Source organism: Nerophis lumbriciformis, linkage group LG26 (assembly GCF_033978685.3).
Source record: "Nerophis lumbriciformis linkage group LG26, RoL_Nlum_v2.1, whole genome shotgun sequence".
Taxonomy (NCBI): domain Eukaryota; kingdom Metazoa; phylum Chordata; class Actinopteri; order Syngnathiformes; family Syngnathidae; genus Nerophis; species Nerophis lumbriciformis.
The window spans coordinates 10,909,380-10,928,373 of NC_084573.2; the positions used below are offsets into that span (position 1 = coordinate 10,909,380).

Consider the following 18,994-nt stretch of genomic DNA (forward strand, 5'->3'; position numbering starts at 1 on the left):
TTAAATTACTTGGGACTTCCTGTGGGCCGGATTTTGGATGCTGGGGGGCCGGATCCGGCCCGCGGGCCGTAGTTTGGGGACCCCTGCTTTAGAGCACAGCTGTAACTTCCGGCCACCAAACCTGCAGAAAATAGTTTTCAGGTTTTTCTGTTTACATTTTCACACTTTGCACTATTTTCTTACACTTTATGAAACTTTTTTTTTTACATATTCCTTCATTTTAAGAGTTTATTGTTTAAGTGTTCAATGTGATTTTACTCATCTGTTTTCCATACTTTGACGTTTCTTTTCTGCCTTGATAGCTAAGGGATTATAATCAGAGGAAGTTACATTTCAAATAAAATATATTTTTATCCTGATCCTTATTCTCTATAGGTCACAAAAATTAATGATTATCGATATTGACCGATATAATATTTAAATAATGACTGCATAACTAAACATTTTTTATATAATTCTATTACGGGGCAAAGTAATGTTACACAGCCATAATTTCCTGCCACTTAACCTACAGAAAATAGTTATTCTCAGGTTTCTCTGTTTACATTTTCACACTTTGCACTATTTTCTTACACTTTATGAAGCATGTCTTGCATATTACTTATTTTTGCACCTTCATTTAAGTGTTCGACTCAGCGAATATGCTGAGTCGTGACAAAGCAGGGGTGTATTGACATGTTTGATTGGAGATGGAACAGGCGATGAAATAATATATAATAATGTGTGTGATTGCAGGTGCGCCCTTTGAATGTCGATGGCTCCTTGAACCTGCTGGGTCTGGAAACCGTGCGCCTCATCTATTTCAGAAACAAAACAGCTGGTAAGATACTCTTAACAAGAATAAAAGTCTTGTTTTTGCACCGTTAGATGCTATTCTGACCGACAATGAATGAAAGAAGGCTTTTGAATGGTAAGCTCTGCTGTATGACTCCCTGCTTGTGGTTTTGTGGCGATCCTCCAGAGGGCGACGAGCTGGTGGTGCCGGAGACGTCGGACAACAGCCGGAAGCAGATGGTGCGCAGCATGAACAGCAAGAGACGCTTCTCCTTCAGGGTGCCTGAGGAGGAGCGAATCCAGCAGAGGAGGTAACCTCAAACATTTATTCATCATCAATTATGACCCCCTACTCCACAGCTGTGCTTCAAAAATTTATCTCAGCTGTGGTCCTCAGTTGTAGTACTTTTTTCCACCACTTGTAGCGGTAATATCAAACACAGAGGAAGTCTGGAGATAATGTCAAAGAAAGGTTTATTAAGCGCAAAAATTATGACTCATGTGGTGAAGCTGTATTTTCATTTACGCTTTAATTTTACGGACAGTTCAGTTAAGAAACATATTGTTTAGTTTCTTTTAGCACAAATGTATTTTCTATCAGTTATTGGAGTCCCTTCTTATGCAGTATATTTGCTAGTATTTATTTTTCCAGTTAGCCTGACCTAGATAAATAATATTTGTCATGAACACAAGCTGTTTTCGCAAGGAGGTAGATGTAATTATTGAAAAGGATTACAGTCATGAGTAAGATTACTAATTCAGTGTCAATATTTGAGTGGGCCCCTCCGTAGTGGAAAAAGTTGGGCCACGATGTCAAAAAGGTGAAGAAGCCCTGGTTACAGCAAAATACGGCCCTTGAAATGATTTTTTTAAACCTCTTACATGGAAACTAGTCGGTAGTGCATTCTTCACTCACGTTTTAAGTTAAGGATGTGGCAAAAACGAACCCAAACACACTACTTCATTCTTGTACATGCAGTAAAAATACATCAAACTATTGTTGTCGCGCACGGGTGTCAAACCGAATCTTTTATGTACACTGTAAAAAAAATAAAAAATATATATATATATAATTTTTTGGGGGGGAAAAAAGGCAATATATGGTTATAAATTAGGGATGTCCGATAATGGCTTTTTTCCGATATTCCGATATTGTCCAACTCTTTAATTACCGATACCGATATCAACCGATATATACAGTCGTGGAATTAACGCATTATTATACCTAATTTGGACAACCAGGTATGGTGAAGATAAGGTCCTTTTTTCAAAAATTAATCAAATAAAATAAGATAAATAAATTAAAAACATTTTCTTGAATAAAAAAGAAAGTAAAACAATATAAAAACAGTTACATAGAAACTAGTAATTAATGAAAATGAGTCAAATTAACTGTTAAAGGTTAGTACTATTAGTGGACCAGCAGCACGCACAATCGTGTGCTTACGGACTGTATCCCTTGCAGAATGTATTGATATATATTGATATATTGTTTTTATTAACTGTATCCCTTGCAGACTGTATTGATATATATTGATATATAATGTAGGAACCAGAATATTAATAACAGAAAGAAACAACCCTTTTGTGTGAATGGGGGAGGAAGGTTTTTTGGGTTGGTGCACTAATTGTAAGTGTATCTTGTGTTTTTTATGTTGATAAAAAAAAAATTAAAAACCGATATGATAATAAAAAACCAATACCGATATTTTCTGATATTACATTTTAAAGCATTTATCGGTATCGTTTTTTAAATTAATTTATTTAATTTTTTTTAAATTTATTAAATCAACATAAAAACACAAGATAGACTTACAATTAGTGCACCAACCCAAAAAACCTCCCTCCCCCATTTGCTCTCATTCACACAAAAGGGTTGTTTCTTTCTGTTATTAATATTGTGGTTCCTACATTATATATCAATATATATCAATACAGTCTGCAAGGGATACAGTCCGTAAGCACACATGATTGTGCGTGCTGCTGGTCCACTAATAGTACTAACCTTTAACAGTTCATTTTACTCATTTTCATTCATTACTAGTTTCTATGTAACTGTTTTTATATTGTTTTACTTTATTTTTTATTCAAGAAAATGTTTTTAATTTATTTGTTATTTTATTAATTTTTTTTAAAAGTACCTTATCTTCACCATACCTGGTTGTCCAAATTAGGCATAATAATGTGTTAATTCCACGACTGTATATATCGGTATCGGTTGATATCGGTATCGGTAATTAAGAGTTGGACAATATCGGATATCGGCAAAAAGCCATTATCGGACATCCCTAGTATATATGTATATATATATTGTGTATATATATATATATATATATTGTGTAAATATATGTGTATGTATATGTATGTATGTATATATATATTGTGTATATATATATGTATATGTATGTATATGTATATGATGCAGTGTGACAGCTGTGTGTCAGAGTGTGTAAGTGATGAAGATGTGATCCATGCTGTGATGACAGGGAGATGCTGAGGGACCCAGAGATGAGGAACAAGCTGATCTCCAACCCGACCAACTTTAACCACGTGGCTCACATGGGACCAGGAGACGGGATCCAGATCCTCAAAGACCTCCCCATGGCAAGTGACAAACATGGCTGCCGCCACCAATGCAAGCTTTATCATCATCATCAAGTTTTCCATCGTCATTGGTTGGGGGGAACAAAAAAAAATGGATTCACATCCGAATGGCGATTGTTATTCATCCTGGTTCTAATTCGATAAAACAATTCAAAAATGTATACCAAATAATACTTAGTGAGGATGGCTTTGAATGGAGAATGGATTCTAACCCAGGAATGGTTAGGATGGAATGGCCAAAGATGTTAGTAAAAGATGTTGTCACCATGCGTGTGATCTCCATCAGAACGTGCGCATTCAGGAGAACCGCGGAGGATTCAGCGGCTCGGTCAGCATCCCGTCCATCACCAAGAACCGAGCGGAGCCGGGCCGTTCCATGAGCGCCAGCAGCGGACTGGGCATACGTGAGTCTAAGCGCTCCCCGCTGTCTTTCTTCCACGTCCCCCTGACTTCCTGTCCCGCCCACGCCCCTTCCTGTCACAGGCGCGTCCTCCCAGAACGGCAGCGCCCTCCGCAGGGAGCTGTCAGGCGGCAGCTACAGCTCCAAACGTCAGGCCATGACCTCGCCCTCCGAGAGCTCCCTGTCCTCGGGCGGCGGCCTGGACTGTGGCGACGCCCCCCTTTCCCACTTTGACAGAGAGGTCAGTAGCTGGATGTCACATGTCACCTGGTGTCATGTGTCCTGTCACAAGTCTTTCACATGTCATGTTAAGTTTCGTGTCATGTCATGTCATGTCACGTCTGTAACTTGTCATGTCACATGTCATGTCTGTCACATGTCATGTCACCTGTCGTGTCACGTGTCATGTCACGTGTCGTGTCACATCTTTAACATGTCATGTCACGTGTTGTGTCACATGTCACATCTGTAACATGTCGTGTGTCGTGTCACATGTCACATGTCATGGCTGTCACGTGTCATGTCACATGTCACGCCTGTAACATGTCATGCCACGTGTCATGTCACATTTCATGTCATGTGTTATGTCACATGTCATGTCTAACATGACATGTGACTTGATATGTGACGTGTCGTGTCACATATCATGTCTGTAACATGTTGTTATGTGTCGTGTCACATGTCATGTCACGTGTCGTGTCACATGTCATGTCTGTAACATGTTACGTGTTGTGTCACATGTCATATCATGTGTCGTGTCACATGTCATGTTTGTAACATGTTATGTGTTGTGTCACATGTCATGTCACGTGTCGTGTCACATGTCATGTTTGTAACATGTTATGTGTCGTGTCACATGTCCTGTCATGTGTCGTGTCACATGTCATGTATGTAACATGTTGTTACGTGTTGTGTCACATGTCATGTCATGTGTCGTGTCACATGTCATGTCTGTAACATGTTACGTGTTGTGTCCCATATCATGTCATGTGTTGTGTCACATGTCATGTTTGTAACATGTTATGTGTTGTGTCACATGTCATGTCTGTAACATGTTATGTGTTGTGTCACATGTCATGTTTGTAACATGTTATGTGTTGTGTCACATGTCATGTCACGTGTCGTGTCACATGTCATGTCTGTAACATGTTACGTGTTGTGTCCCATATCATGTCATGTGTTGTGTCACATGTCATGTTTGTAACATGTTATGTCTTGTGTCACATGTCATGTCACGTGTCGTGTCACATGTCATGTCTGTAACATGTTATGTGTTGTGTCACATGTCATGTTTGTAACATGTTATGTGTTGTGTCACATGTCATGTCACGTGTCGTGTCACATGTCATGTCTGTAACATGTTACGTGTTGTGTCACATATCATGTCACGTGTCGTGTCACATGTCATGTCTAACATGTTGTCACGTGTCGTCTCACATGTCATGTTACGTGTCATGTCACATCTAATATGTCATGTCACGTGTTGTGTCACATGTGATGTCTGTAACATGTCACGTGTCGTATCACATGTCATGTCATTAATGTCACATGTCATGTCACATGTCGTATCACATGTCATGTTATTAATGTCCCATGTCATGTCACATGTCATGTAATTAATGTCACATGTCATGTAATTAATGTCATGTCATGTCACATGTCATGTCATTAATGTCACATGTCATTAATGTCCCATGTCATGTCACATGTCATGTCATGTCACATGTCATGTCACATGTCATGTCATTAATGTCACATGTCATGTCACATGTCATTAATGTCACATGTCATGTCACATGTCGTATCACATGTCATGTTATTAATGTCACATGTCATGTCACGTCATTAATGTCACATGTCATGTCACATGTCATGTCATTAATGTCACGTGACATGTGACATGACATGTCACATGTCATGTCCCATGTCATGTCATTAATGTCACATGTCATGTGACATGTCCTGTCATTGTCACATGACATGTGACATTGTCATGTGACATGTCATGTGACATGTCATGTGACATGTCATGTGACCTCATGCAATATGTCAGGTCACATGGTAGTTTAGCGGCAGCCGCGCTTGTGTCCCTTCCTGTCGGCGGCCATCTTGTTTCATTAGTGCTTCACGTGTCATTGCCACCTGCTGTCAAACGGGTGTTTGGTTATGGGTGACCTCTGACCTTATCCAAAAGAGCCCACCCCGACCCCTCCACCCTGTCCGGAGCCCCATCCTCATAGCTGTTTGAGCACCCGGACGCCATTTTAGCCCCATCTCTCGCCTCACCCCCCCATGTCCGTCTTGCCTGACCCCGCCCCCAGCATGCCATGTGTGGGCGTGGCCTGAGTCTGAACTCTCGTCTGCAGTGGCAGGCGGTCTCGCCGTCGGAGAAGACCCCCGATCTGAAAAGGGCTTTAAGGACCCTGCTTAGTAAGATGAAGGTAACGTCAACGGCCGCAAACACACACACACACACACACACACGTGTGTGTGTGTATATATGTATTGTATACGTGTGTGTGTGTGTATATATATATATATATATATATATATATATATATATATATATATATATATATATATATATATATATATATATATATATATATATATGTATATACTACGTGTGTGTATGTGTTGTATATGTTTGTGTATGTGTATGTATGTGTATATATATATATATATATATATATATATATATATATATATATATATATATATATTAGAGATGCTCGGATAGGCAATTATTTCATCCACAACCGCATGACAGAAGTCGTCAACCATCCGCATCCACCCGAATTAACATTTAATCAACACCGCACCCGCCCGTTGTTATATATCTAATATAGACGATGCAAGGCATTAGTGAGGTTATAAAGCTTTTGCCTGTTAAAGAAAGGAGACTGATCCAATGCAGCAATCATCTGGGAGCCGCGCTGAGCGCACCTCCAAGCGCGTGGAGGTGCGATGTCCCTTGCACCCGGGCTCGCGCCCGAGGCTTCCTACTCGTCGCGGCCTAGCCCTAGCGGCTCTCGCTGCAGGCGACGGCCGGGTATATGGGCCCGACGCTCCAGCGCCATCCATTTTCAGGGCTAGTTGATTCGGCAGGTGGGTTGTTACACACTCCTTAGCGGGTTCCGACTTCCATGGCCACCGTCCTAGCTGCTGTCTATATCAAGCAACACCTTTTCTGGGGTCTGATGAGCGTCGGCATCGGGCGCCTTAACCCGGCGTTCGGTTCATCCCGCAGCGCCAGTTCTGCTTGCCCCACCCCTTTCGTGAGCGCACTGCGCGCGGAGTGACCCCTGTTACGCGCCCCCGGCAACGGGGGTGGCGGGCAGGTAAGCTGCGCGGGCGGAGCGCGCGGAGTGACCCCTGTTACGAGCCCCCGGCCACGGGGGTGGCGGGCAGGTAAGCTGCTTACCTGCTGCGCGTGACGCCGGCCGCGGCGAAGGCGGACGAGGCGGGGTGTCGTGCGGTGGGCGCGGTGGTGACCCTGGACGTGCGTCGGGCCCTTCTCGCGGATCGCCTCAGCTACGGCTCCCGGTGGGGCCCTCTCGGGGGAAGGGGCTTCGGTCCCGGACCCTGGCGAGGCGTCCCTTCTCCGCTCCGTAAAAGTGTCCATCTCTTTTTTTTTTCTTCTTCTGTTGTGGCATATGCAGCAGGTGCCTGCTCGTTTTTCGTATGTGGGTAACAACATTTAACTATGTATATATATTTCCGAATTGGTTTAACTGCCACCCGCCTGAATCTATTTAAAATCTAATTTTTTTTTATTTCAACCGCCCGACCCGACCCGCGGATAAAATCTAATTTTTTTTTATTTCAACCGCCCGACCCGACCCGCGGATAAAATCTAATTTTTTTTTATTTCAACCGCCCGACCCGCGGTTAATCCGCAAACTCCGCGGTTGTGTCCGCAAACCGCGCATCTCTAATATATATATATATATATATATATATATATATATATATATATATATATATATAAATGTTAAATATATATATAGTTAATAACACCCTGACTCCTTTTTAACCCTCTGCCCGTTCCGTAGTTTGGAAAAAGGTGTAATGGCGTCCAGTTACTGTTGAATCACAAGCTTGAAAATAGCTAGCAGAACGGCACAAAAAAGGGGCACCTTATGGAAAAATTAGCCACCCTGAGATGGGTAGGTTGTGAGTTCAAACCTCGGCCGAGTCATACCAAAGACTATAAAAATGGGACCCATTGCCTCCCTGCTTGGCACTCAGCATCAAGGGTTGGAATTGGGGGTTAAATCACCAAAAATTATTCCTGAGCGCGGCCACCTCCGCTGGTCACTGCTCCCCTCACCTCTCAGGGGGTGAACAAGGGGATGGGTCAAATGCAGAGGAAAATTTCACCACACCTAGTGTGTGTGTGTGTGACAATCATTGCTACTTTAACTTTTACATTTAAATGCGTGTTTGTCCTTTTTGTGTTGAGCTCTTTTTAAAAAAGCATAATGTTTAACACAAATTAATTGTGCAGTCATAACAACTTTCAAATGATCTGTCTAGGGTAGTTAATGATCAACAATTATATTTATCTGTGATTAATTGTGATTAGTTTTGAGTCAACTATGACCCAACTGTGATTGATGTTGATTATTTTAATATTTTGATTGACAGCCCTTGTGTGTATATACATTACACACACACACACATACATATATACAAATATATGTATATACATGTATGTATATATGTTTGTATGTGTACATATGTATAAATTGTATATATGTGTATTTATATAGATGTCTGTAGAAGTATGTATATATACACACTATATTGCCGAAAGTATTTGGCCACCTGCCTTGACTCACATATGAACTTGAAGTGCCATCCCATTCCTAACCCATAGGGTTCAATATGATGTCGGTTCACCTTTTGCAGCTATTACAGCTTCAACTCTTCTGGGAAGGCTGTCCACAAGGTTGTGGAGTGTGTTTGTAGCTATTTTTGACCATTCTTCCAAAAGCGCATTGGTGATGTCACACACTGATGTTGGTGGAGAAGACCTGGCTCTCAGTCTCCGTTTTAATTCATCCCAAAGGTGTTCTATCGGGTTCAGGTCAGGACTCTGTGCAGGCCAGTCAAGTTCATCCACACCAGACTCTGTCATCCATGTCTTTATGGACCTTGCTTTGTGCACAGTCATGTTGGAAGAGGAAGGGGCCCGCTCCAAACTGTTGCCGCAAGGTTGGGAGCATGGAATTGTCCAAAATGTTTTGGTATCCTGGAGCATTCAAAGTTCCTTTCACTGGAACTAAGGGGCCAAACCCAACTCCTGACAAACAACCCCACACCGTAATTCCTCCTCCACCAAATTTCACCCTCCTACCACTTGGTGGCTGAGTTGCTGTTGTTCCCAAACTCTTCCATTTTCTTCTAATAAAGCCGACAGTTGACTTTGGAATATTTAGGAGTGATTGGATTTGTTGCACAGGTGGCATCCTATGACAGTTCCACGCTGGAAATCACTGAGAGCGGCCCATTTTTTCACAAATGTTTGTAGAAACAGTCTCCATGCCAAAGTGCTTGATTTAATACACCTGTGATTAGGACACCTGATTCCTCATCATTTGGATGGGTGGCCAAATACTTTTGGCAATATAGTGTACGTCTATGTGTCGTGTCATATGTGTGTGTATATTTGTAGCTGTATGTGTGTGTGTGTATATATATATATACATACACACATATAATACAGTATATGTAGCTGTATGTGTGTGTATATATATATATATATATATATATATATATATATATATATATATATATATATTTATGTAGCTATGTGTGTGTATATATATATATATATATATATATATATATATATATATATATATATATATATATATATATATATATATATATATATATAGTATATGTAGCTGTATGTGTGTGTATATATATATATATAGGGACGGCGTGGCGCAGTGGAAGAGTGGCCGTGCGCAACCCGAGGGTCCCTGGTTCAATCCCCACCTAGTACCAACCTCGTCATGTCCGTTGTGTCCTGAGCAAGACACTTCACCCTTGCTCCTGATGGGTGCTGGTTAGCGCCTTGCATGGCAGCTCCCTCCATCAGTGTGTGAATGTGTGTGTGAATGGGTAAATGTGGAAGTAGTGTCAAAGCGCTTTGAGTACCTTGAAGGTAGAAAAGCGCTATACAAGTACAACCCATTTATTTATTTATATGTAGCTGTATGTGTGTGTGTGTGTGTATATATATATATATGTAGCTGTGTGTGTGTGTGTATATATATATATATGTTTATATATATATATATATATATATATATGTTTTTATATATATATATATATATGTTTATATATATGTTTATATACTTATATATATATGTAGCTGTATGTGTGTGTGTATATATATATATGTTTATATACATATATATATATATATGTATGTAGCTGTGTGTGTGTGTATATATATATATGTATGTATATATGTAGCTGTGTGTATATATATATATATATATATGTAGCTGTATGTGTGTATATATAAATGTGTAGCTGTGTGTATATATATATATATATATATATATATATATATATATGTATATATATATGTAGCAATGTGTGTGTATATATATACAGGTAAAAGCCAGTAAATTAGAATATTTTGAAAAACTTGATTTATTTCAGTAATTGCATTCAAAAGGTGTAACTTGTACATTATATTTATTCATTGCACACAGACTGATGCATTCAAATGTTTATTTCATTTAATTTTGATGATTTGAAGTGGCAACAAATGAAAATCCAAAATTCCGTGTGTCACAAAATTAGAATATTACTTAAGGCTAATACAAAAAAGGGATTTTTAGAAATGTTGGCCAACTGAAAAGTATGAAAATGAAAAATATGAGCATGTACAATACTCAATACTTGGTTGGAGCTCCTTTTGCCTCAATTACTGCGTTAATGCGGCGTGGCATGGAGTCGATGAGTTTCTGGCACTGCTCAGGTGTTATGAGAGCCCAGGTTGCTCTGATAGTGGCCTTCAACTCTTCTGCGTTTTTGGGTCTGGCATTCTGCATCTTCCTTTTCACAATACCCCACAGATTTTCTATGGGGCTAAGGTCAGGGGAGTTGGCGGGCCAATTTAGAACAGAAATACCATGGTCCGTAAACCAGGCACGGGTAGATTTTGCGCTGTGTGCAGGCGCCAAGTCTTGTTGGAACTTGAAATCTCCATCTCCATAGAGCAGGTCAGCAGCAGGAAGCATGAAGTGCTCTAAAACTTGCTGGTAGACGGCTGCGTTGACCCTGGATCTCAGGAAACAGAGTGGACCGACACCAGCAGATGACATGGCACCCCAAACCATCACTGATGGTGGAAACTTTACACTAGACTTCAGGCAACGTGGATCCTGTGCCTCTCCTGTCTTCCTCCAGACTCTGGGACCTCGATTTCCAAAGGAAATGCAAAATTTGCATGGTTGGGTGATGGTTTGGGGTGCCATGTCATCTGCCAGACCCAAAAACGCAGAAGAGTTGAAGGCCACTATCAGAGCAACCTGGGCTCTCATAACACCTGAGCAGTGCCAGAAACTCATCGACTCCATGCCACGCCGCATTAACGCAGTAATTGAGGCAAAAGGAGCTCCAACCAAGTATTGAGTATTGTACATGCTCATATTTTTCATTTTCATACTTTTCAGTTGGCCAACATTTCTAAAAATCCCTTTTTTGTATTAGCCTTAAGTAATATTCTAATTTTGTGACACACGGAATTTTGGATTTTCATTTGTTGCCACTTCAAATCATCAAAATTAAATGAAATAAACATTTGAATGCATCAGTCTGTGTGCAATGAATAAATATAATGTACAAGTTACACCTTTTGAATGCAATTACTGAAATAAATCAAGTTTTTCAAAATATTCTAATTTACTGGCTTTTACCTGTGTATGTAGCTGTATGTGTGTGTATGTATATATATATATATATATGTTTATATACATATATATATATGTGTTTATATACATATATATATATGTAGCTGTATGTGTGTGTATGTATATATATATATATATATGTTTATATACATATATATATATGTGTTTATATACATATATATATATATGTAGCTGTGTGTGTGTATATATATGTGTTTATATACATATATATATATATATACACACACATACAGCTACATATATATATATATATATGTAGCTGTATGTGTGTGTGTGTGTGTGTGTATATATATGTAGCTGTATGTGTGTATATATATATATATACACTGTATATGTAGCTGTATGTGTGTGTGTATATATATATATATGTATATGTAGCTGTATGTGTATATATATATATATATATACATATATGTTTATATACACACATACAGCTACATATACATATATATATGTTTATATACACACATACAGCTACATATTTATATATATATGTATATGTAGCTGTATGTGTATATATATATATATATATATATATATATATACATATATATATATATATATATATATATATATATATATATATATATACATATATGTTTATATACATGCCAATGTCAATGCCAACAAATAGATTGCAAAAAAAAAGAAGAATGTGGACAAAACTCTGCCATGAAGGAATGAGATAATAAATGATGGATGATGATGAGGTGTAGAAAGTATGTTGGTCACACTTTTCACATGAAGGTGATAATTGTGCTAAATAAAACTATTCATGATCAGTACTCAATAAAAAAATAAAAAAGAAGTCAAATAAGGGCGTGGCTAACTGGAAGTTGTGTTTTTGGCATGTGTGCAGGACTCAGACTCCCCGCGTCACTCCACCGCCTCCAACAGCTCCACCTTCAGCAGCCCCCCCAGCCCCGCCTCCCCCCACAAGACCAAGTCCTTGTCCCTGGAGAGCACGGAGCGCGTGGCCTGGGACACATGAGCACACCTCGCAGGTTTCTACTTGTACATAACCAGCCTTTTGGCTCCCAGGGGACGAGATTTTAATTTATTTATCTTAGAGCAGAAAACGTTAGCTTCGCTTGTCGGCCCCGCGCAGACGGGTGGCGTCTAGACAGCCCCCCCCCTTCCAAAAAAACAAGTGTCACACTTTTAACAGCAAACGACCTCATCGTCACGGCGCGTTCGCATTGGCCCCCGTGGCAGTGACATCATCGCTCGCCATGATTCCTGTACATAGGTAGAGAGTAATATATGAGAAGGATTTGTTTTTTATTCATGAGGAAGCCATTTAAAAACTTTTTTAAATTAATTTTTAGATTTTTTTTTTTTTTTACCTTATGACCCCTCCCTCCATGGTTTGCATTTGGACACACACTTACACACACACAAGCCCAGGTGTGTCATTTTTAACAAGCTCTGATCATGTTTTAGTAACCAAAAAAAAAGTTAGTGACTTGATTGACTTCCTGCAGAGGAATGTCGGCTTGATTTGCTCGCTTATGGAATCAAAAAAAAAAAAAAGTGGATGCTATATTGGTAAATTATAGAAAAAAAGCTGTTCATATTTGTGACACTAGAGGGAAATATTCACTACACTTGATTTTCGACACTAATTCCACGTGTCATGACTCTTGTGCCTAACCTGACACGTGGAACGTAACATTTTGTACATTTAAGATTGCGCTAACAGGCTCAGGTTATGCTTTTGGATTGTCAACATTTTAAGGCTGCGGTGCCCCCCCCCCCCTTTTCCCCCCAAATAGTACCAAAAAAAAATCACCCTTGCATTTCACTTCTTTACAATTCCTTCGATATTATTTTGCTCTTCCATATCACACTTTGCTTTTTATTGGTTTGCTTTGTAATAATTTGTACAGTTTTGCATGTCTGATGTAATCATTTGCTTGGTTTTTCTTTGGATTTGCTTTTTTTTTTTTCTTTTCATCTTCCTTTGGGTGTTTGAGGACGAGGACACTGCAGGTGACGTCGATTGTTTTTGCACAAAATATTTAAGGTGTAAAGGTCAAAAGAAAGTCATATTTACCAACTCCGATGTATTTCAAATAAAGCGGAGGGCTGTTACCAAGGAGACGCCTTTGTGTCGTTATTTTCACCTTTATTCAAAAATACATTTCACAACAAACTGACTGCTTTTGTTCCTAATAAAGTTTTTATTCGTGAGCGCTAAGAGATGACATGAGGTTTCTGTTGGCCCAAACATGTTTTTACTCACCGTTTGCAAGAATAAAAAATATTTTCAATAAAAAAAAGATGCGTAAGTAAAGCACAATTCAATTTAAAAAATGATTCACAAGTACAAAAAAAAAGAAGCTTTAAATAAAAAAAGCACTTGCAAGTATAAAAATGTGAGTAAAAACTGTTGGCAATAACTTTCCACTTACAGGTTGAGCTTGTTTCCCCTCTCTTCTCTCTGCCATTTTTTACACCCTTGCAGAAAGAAAAAAAAAGTATACTTGTGAATCGTTATTCGGCTTGAAATTTTTCTTTTACTTACATATTTATCCTCCGTTTATCCGAAGTTGGGTCGCGGGGGCAGCAGCCTAAGCAGAGAAGCCCAGACTTCCCTCTCCCCAGCCACTTGGTCCATCTCCTCCCGGGAGATCCCAAGTCCCTCGAGGCAGCACTCTCCAGTACTCCCTCCAGGGACTCCAAAAAGGGCAGGAATTCTGAACTGCTGTTTGGTGCGTAATCACAAACAGCAGTCAGGACCCGCAGGCGGAGGGAAGGTGCCTTCTTGCCTCCAACGTGCAAGTTTTGAGGCGGGGGCAATCCCAGCCCATCGCCTCTCACTGCGTGCAACGCCAGAGTAGAAAAGAGTCCAGTCCCTCTGGAGAGAACTGCTTCCAGAGCCCTTGCTGTGAGTCCGACTAGAGTCCACCTCGCACATCAACTCAGGCTCCTCCCCCCCCCAGCAAGGTGAAGTTCCACGTCCCAAGAGCAAGTTTATGTAGCCAAGAACCGGCCCACTAAGTGTCCTGTCTCACAAAGCACTCAACATCTATTCACCCACATTGCCTCTTTGGCCTGAGCCTGGCCGGGTCCCAGGCGCACGCTATCAAGCCCTGCCTCGGGTGCTGCTAAGATCATAAGGACTCCTCCAGCACGACCAGGTGGCAAATATTTCTATTTGAAGAATTTTAGTTGGCAAATTGTTTTTCAATTGAAGAAAAAAGTTTTACTTGCAAATCATTTTTTGGGTAAAAACCTCTTTAGTGTTTGGAGTTTTGCTCGTAAAGTCGCTGCACAAAAAAAGGCAAAGGAGTCTGACGTAAACCAAGAAGGATTTGAAAAAAAAAAAAAGATTTGAGTCTTTGGTTCGCTCGTTTTGATTGGCCGTTGAAACAAGGCCACATGATTGGCTCAGTGGCTGCAGACTTGTAAGTGTTCCTTCAAGGCGTCAATGAAGTGCACTCCTCCAGCACTTTGTGGATTCCGTTTCCTGGCCCCCCCAGCATCATTTGGGGGGCGGAGCTTAGGTCCCTGACACTGCTGTGCCGCGATTGGCTCCCCAGTCTGTGGGCGGAGCTGTGCCGCGATAAGCCGTCCAGGCGATCGGCGCTGCCGTGTCTGGACTGATCCGGATCATCCAGGTGGGGGACCTGGTCCTCGGCCTGAGGGAAGTTGGACGTCGTGTATCTGATGGCGAGGAGACAAGCGGTCAGCAGGGGCTTGTCATGCATGGATGCCACGATGACGTCACCGCGTCCTTGCAGGCGCTGGCGATGACATCGTCGCGTCCTTGCAGGAGCTCGCGATGACATCGTCGCGTCCTTGCAGGCGCTGGCGATGACATCGTCGCGTCCTTGCAGGAGCTCGCGAATACATCGTCGCGTCCTTGCAGGCGCTGGCGATGACATCGTCGCGTCCTTGCAGGAGCTCGCGATGACATCGTCGCGTCCTTGCAGGCGCTGGCGATGACATCGTCGCGTCCTTGCAGGAGCTCGCGATGACATCGTCGCGTCCTTGCAGGCGCTGGCGATGACATCGTCGCGTCCTTGCAGGAGCTCGCGATGACATCGTCGCGTCCTTGCAGGCGCTGGCGATGACATCGTCGCGTCCTTGCAGGAGCTCACGATGACATCGTCGCGTCCTTGCAGGAGCTCGCGATGACATCGTCGCGTCCTTGCAGGCGCTGGCAATGATGTCATCGTCGCGTCCTTGCAGCTGCTGGCGATGACATCGTCGCGTCCTTGCAGGCGCTGGCGATGACATCGTCGCGTCCTTGCAGGCGCTGGCGATGACATCGTCGCGTCCTTGCAGGCGCTGGCGATGACATCGTCGCGTCCTTGCAGGCGCTGGCGATGACATCGTCGCGTCCTTGCAGGCGCTGGCGAAGACATCGTCGCGTCCTTGCAGGCGCTGGCGATGACATCGTCGCGTCCTTGCAGGCGCTGGCGATGACATCGTCGCGTCCTTGCAGGAGCTCACGATGACATCGTCGCGTCCTTGCAGGCGCTGGCAACGATGTCATCGTCGCGTCCTTGCAGCCGCTGGCGATGACATCGTCGCGTCCTTGCAGGCGCTGGCGATGACATCGTCGCGTCCTTGCAGCCGCTGGCGATGACATCGTCGCGTCCTTGCAGCCGCAGGCGATGACATCGTCGCGTCCTTGCAGGCGCTGGCGATGACATCGTCGCGTCCTTGCAGGCGCTGGCGATGACATCGTCGCGTCCTTGCAGGCGCTGGCGATGACATCGTCGCGTCCTTGCAGGCGCTGGCGATGACATCGTCGCGTCCTTGCAGGCGCTGGCGATGACATCGTCGCGTCGCGTCCTTGCAGGCGCTGGCGATGACATCGTCGCATCCTTGCAGACGCTGGCGATGACATCGTCGCGTCCTTGCAGGAGCTCACGATGACATCGTCGCGTCCTTGCAGGCGCTCAAGATGACATCTTCACGTCCTTGCAGCCGCTGGCGATGACATCGTCGCGTCCTTGCAGGCGCTGGCGATGACATCGTCGCCTCGCGTCCTTGCAGGCGCTCAAGATGACATCTTCACGTCCTTGCAGCCGCTGGCGATGACATCGCCGCGTCCTTGCAGCCGCTGGCGATGACATCGTCGCGTCCTTGCAGCCGCAGGCGATGACATCGTCGCGTCCTTGCAGGCGCTGGCGATGACATCGTCGCGTCCTTGCAGGTGCTGGCGATGACATCGTCGCGTCGCGTCCTTGCAGGCGCTGGCGATGACATCGTCGCGTCCTTGCAGACGCTGGCGATGACATCGTCGCGTCCTTGCAGGAGCTCAAGATGACATCGTCGCGTCCTTGCAGGCGCTCAAGATGACATCGTCGCGTCCTTGCAGGCGCTCAAGATGACATCTTCACGTCCTTGCAGCTGCTGGCGATGACATCGCCGCGTCCTTGCAGGCGCTGGCGATGACATCGTTGCGTCCTTGCAGACGCTGGCGATGACATCGTAGCGTCCTTGCAGGAGCTCACGATGACATCGTCGCGTCCTTGCAGGCGCTCAAGATGACATCTTCACGTCCTTGCAGCTGCTGGCGATGACAATGCCGCGTCCTTGCAGGCGCTGGCGATGACATCGTCGCGTCCTTGCAGGCGCTCGCGATGACATCGTCGCGTCCTTGCAGGCGCTGGCGATGACATTGTCGCGTCCTTGCAGGCGCTGGCGATGACATCGCTAATTCTTTGCTCATGATGACATCATGGCCACTTCCTCCTCTCACCTGCTGTGTGGCGAGCGCTGCAAGCTGCTGTGAGAACTGCTCCTCTTGGAGCCGGCGCTGAGGACCGACGCCGCCCTGCTGGTGCTGCCACTGGGTGGGTGGTCCACGGCGGCCAGGTGGGTGCAGGACAGGTGGGCGGAAGACAGGTGGGCGGAGGACGCGTGGGTGGAGGTGCCCTGGGTGGACGTCCCCCGAGACTTCCTCACGATGGACGTGCGAGGATCTCCGAGCAGCAGCTGAGTGAAGTCGGGCTGATGGAGGACCTGGAGACTCTCCTTCACCTTGGACCTGACCAGCAGGAGGCCAGGAAAGCACACGAGGAGGTGAGGGAGGAGGAGACAAGGGAGCAAGTGAAGAAAGAGAAGATGAGGAAGGAGGATGCAAGGAAGGAAGGTGGTAGATGAGGAGGAGAAGATGAGGTTAACTCTCTGAGGATGGAGGAGGTAGAGATGTGTAAGTATTAGCAAGTAGAGTATACATGTATGTACACATGTATAAGTACAAGTGTACATACATGTATATATGTACACATGTACTTACAGTCGTGGTCAAAAGTGTACACACACTTGTAAAGAACATAATGTCATGGCTGTCTTGAGTTTCCAGTCATTTCTACAACTCTTATTTGTTTGTGATAGAGTGATTGGAGCACATACTTGTTGGTCACAAAAAACATTCATGAAGTTTGCTTCTTTTATGAATTTATTATAGGTCTACTGAAAATGTGAGCAAATGTGCTGAGTCAAAAGTATACATACAGCAATGTTAATATTTGCTTACATTTCCCTTGGCAAGTTTCACTGCAATAAGGCGCTTCTGGTTGAATTTTTGACCACTCCTCTTGACAAAATTGGTGCAGTTCAGCTCCACTTGTTGGTTTTCTGACATGGACTTGTTTCTTCAGCATTGTCCACACGTTTAAGTCAGGACTTTGGGAAGGCCATTCTAAAACCTTTATTCTAGCCTGATTTAGCCATTCCTTTACCACTTTTGACGTGTGTTTGGGGTCATTGTCCTGTTGGAACACCCAACTGCGCCCAAGATCCAACCTCCAGGCTGATGATTTTAGAATTTGGAGGTAATCCTTCTTTTTCATTGTCCCATTTACTCTCTGTAAAGCAGCAGTTCCATTGGCAGCAAAACAGGCCCAGAGCATAATACTACCACCACCATGCTTGACAGTAGGCTTGGTGTTCCTGGGATTATAGGCCTCACCTTTTCTCCTCCAAACATATTGCTGGGTATTGTGGCCAAACAGCTCCATTTTTGTTTCATCTGACCACAGAACTTTGTCCATGTGATGTCAGATGAAACAAAAATTGAGCTGTTTGCTCCCATTTTCAGTAGACCCATAATAAATTCATAAAAGAAGCAAACTTCATGAATGTTTTTGTGACCAACAAGTATGTGCTCCAATCACTCTATCACAAACAAATAAGAGTTGGAGAAATGATTGGAAACTCAAGACAGCCATGACATTATGTTCTTTACAAGTGTATGTACACTTTTGACCACGACTGTATGTACATATACATG

At 43.2% G+C, this 18,994-nt stretch overlaps 2 protein-coding genes across 3 annotated transcripts in view; one reads left to right on the forward strand and one right to left on the reverse strand.

The window, feature by feature from the left end:
- Positions 1-13,840, forward strand: part of cdc42bpab (CDC42 binding protein kinase alpha (DMPK-like) b) — a 253,034-nt gene extending 239,194 nt beyond the window's left edge. The window contains exons 38-44 of one of the 2 annotated variants that reach the window (XM_061987401.2): positions 736-820; positions 962-1,085; positions 3,261-3,378; positions 3,665-3,782; positions 3,862-4,019; positions 6,145-6,219; positions 12,599-13,840. In XM_061987401.2, the coding sequence (XP_061843385.2) occupies positions 736-820; positions 962-1,085; positions 3,261-3,378; positions 3,665-3,782; positions 3,862-4,019; positions 6,145-6,219; positions 12,599-12,730 (810 nt within the window). In that variant the 3' untranslated portion in view covers positions 12,731-13,840. The remainder of the gene's footprint in view (positions 1-735; positions 821-961; positions 1,086-3,260; positions 3,379-3,664; positions 3,783-3,861; positions 4,020-6,144; positions 6,220-12,598) is intronic. The other variant, XM_061987402.2, reaches the window with a different exon arrangement.
- Positions 13,841-13,985: 145 nt separating this feature from the next.
- Positions 13,986-18,994, reverse strand: part of fzd3a (frizzled class receptor 3a) — a 60,128-nt gene continuing 55,119 nt past the window's right edge. Inside the window, exons 8-9 of the mRNA XM_061987400.2 lie at positions 17,459-17,746; positions 13,986-15,408 (exon numbers count right to left, since the gene is read on the reverse strand). Of these exons, the coding sequence (XP_061843384.2) occupies positions 15,162-15,408; positions 17,459-17,746 (535 nt within the window). The 3' untranslated portion in view covers positions 13,986-15,161. The remainder of the gene's footprint in view (positions 15,409-17,458; positions 17,747-18,994) is intronic.